Source organism: Terrapene carolina, unplaced genomic scaffold, assembly GCF_002925995.2.
Source record: "Terrapene carolina triunguis isolate 2854851 unplaced genomic scaffold, T_m_triunguis-2.0 Scaffold497, whole genome shotgun sequence".
NCBI lineage: Eukaryota > Metazoa > Chordata > Testudines > Emydidae > Terrapene > Terrapene triunguis.
In genome coordinates this window covers 74,557-76,493 of record NW_020664848.1, presented here as the reverse complement: position 1 = coordinate 76,493, position 1,937 = coordinate 74,557, and the positions used below count along the sequence as shown (strand labels likewise).

Here is a 1,937-nt window from a genome sequence, read left to right as displayed (position 1 = left end):
CCCATGGTCCCCCCGCTCCAAAATTCACCCAATGCGGAAATGCAGCTGCCCCTGGGGTAGGGCACAGGGCTGTTTCAACAGGGACCCTTTGTCTGATGCACCTTAGCACCCCGTTGGGATCAGCACGAGGAGACAGGCCCCTCCTGAGCCCCCCTCCCTGCTCCTTGTGCCCCCCCCCGCACCAGGCTGGGGCACTGAGGTTAGAGCTGAGCGAGGGGAGACTGCCCCCCAGCCTGGCCCCTGCCGAGCCCCCCACCCCTGGCACTGCACAGAGTGAGGGGAGACCGCCCCCTGCTGAGCCCCCCCGGCACTGCACAGAGTGAGGGGAGACCGCCCCCTGCTGAGCCCCCCCCAGCAGCACATGTGAAGTTTTGCAGTGTGGTTTTATTAAAATAGAAACTTGGTACAAAGGGGCGGTTCCCGTACAAAGCCCCGCGGCGCGGCCCGCGGGAGAACATGGCACCGTTAGACGGACGCACCCAGTCCCAGCCAGCCCCCAGCGTGGGACGATCCCTTGGGCTTCGGTATCGCGTCCTCTCCCCGCCCAACCCGAGCCCAGGGCAGAGCTGGGACGGGGCAGCCGGCGGTGCTGTTCAGTCCCGCACAGGCTGGGGGGCTGACGGGGGCACAACAGGGGCAAAGGACCCCTGGCAGCTTGCCAGCCATGTGCATTCGAAACCGTGCGTCGCACACACACGACCACGGGGCCTCGTGCCCCAGAGGTGGCTGCAGCAGCCTAAGGCACATCAGGAGGGTCACAGAGCAGAGGGAGATTCAGATGGCTGGGGCGGGGGAGGGGGGCGGCTCTATTTCCCCCTCTTCCCCAGAGAGCCGCTCCCCTGCCCTGGGTCCGGATCATATCTAGCACCCCTAGAGGGGAAAGGCCCCCGGGTCCCAGGCCCCTGCCCCCCCCCCAACATCTCAAGGACCAGTCCTCCCCCGCCACAGGGGACAGGGATAGCCCAGGAGAGTGAGAAGCAAAGGGGAAGGGTGGAATGAATCAGCCGGGAGACGGAGGTATAAAACCCTCAATCAGCACAATCTTGATGCGTCCCCCCTTCCCCCCAACTTGCAGCCCCGAGACTTCAGTGGCAGCGAAGAATCCTAGGTGGCTGGGGAGCGGGGGGCTCTGGGGAGGCACAGGGGGATTTAGCCTGTGGCCCAGCCCCGCTGGGGAGGGGGTCTGTGCCCCCGCGTTGGGGTGGGGTCAGCCCATCAGTCCACGGAGTCGCAGATCTCCTGCACGGCCACGTTGAAGGCAGCAGGCTGGTCGGCGTAGACGTGGTGCGAGGCGCCAGCGATGGCCTGGGGAGGGAGAGAAACGGGGGGGGGGGGGGGGTCAGGAGACAGGTTTATGCCCCTCCCTCCCCTGCAGCGTGCCCCAAGGTGCAAGGCTCCCTTCCCCCCTTCCCACTCCCCCCCCCCCATCCCCTTAAGGTATGTCTACACTGCAGCCCCCCACCCCTCTGGGTCCGGTCCCCAAGTCCCTGCCCCCCTCCCTCTGGGTCCGGTCACCATGACCTGCCCCCCTCCAATTGCCCTAGGCCTCCCCACCCCTCTAGGCCTGGCCCCCAAGTCCCTGCCCTCCACCCCCGGGGGAGCCCAGCCATACCAGGTGCCGGACGTAGCTGTCGGGCCGCAGCTCCCGCACCCGGCGCCCGGTGCTGGTGTCGATCCAGGACTCGGCGCCGTAGATCAGGGTGATGGGCAGTTCCCGCGGGAGCAGGTGGATCCGCTCCAGCATGGGGCGGCGCGCCCAGCCCAGCGCCTGCGTCATCGCCTTGAACGCCGTCTCGCCACTGGGGGCGGGGGGAGGGGTGAGTGCTCCCCAGACGCCTGGGTCCCTCACCGGTCCGCATCTCCCTGCCAATACCCCACCCCCACCCCCACCGCCCGGGTCCCTCGCCCTGTCTGCGTCTCCCTCCCAATACCCCACC

The 1,937-nt window shown here is 67.9% G+C and overlaps 1 protein-coding gene across 1 annotated transcript; it reads right to left on the bottom strand.

Annotated features, from left to right (window-relative positions):
* Window positions 1-386: 386 nt before the first annotated feature.
* LOC112125428 ((Lyso)-N-acylphosphatidylethanolamine lipase-like) lies at window positions 387-1,806 on the bottom strand. Its single transcript, XM_026658678.2, has 2 exons — window positions 1,613-1,806; window positions 387-1,305 (listed from the first exon to the last, which is right to left on the bottom strand). The coding sequence occupies exons 1-2, from the start codon at window positions 1,775-1,777 to the stop codon at window positions 1,216-1,218; spliced, it is 255 nt and encodes an 84-aa protein (XP_026514463.1). The 5' UTR covers window positions 1,778-1,806; the 3' UTR covers window positions 387-1,215.
* Window positions 1,807-1,937: the final 131 nt, after the last annotated feature.

Excerpts from the sequence above, each read along its gene's own strand:
- LOC112125428 (XM_026658678.2), bottom strand. The coding sequence starts at position 1,777 with ATGACGCAGGCGCTGGGCTGGGCGCGCCGCCCCATGCTGGAGCGGATC. Across the intron at positions 1,306-1,612 it reads ACAGCTACGTCCGGCACCTG|GCCATCGCTGGCGCCTCGCA; the intron begins GTATGGCTGGGC and ends CTCCCTCCCCAG.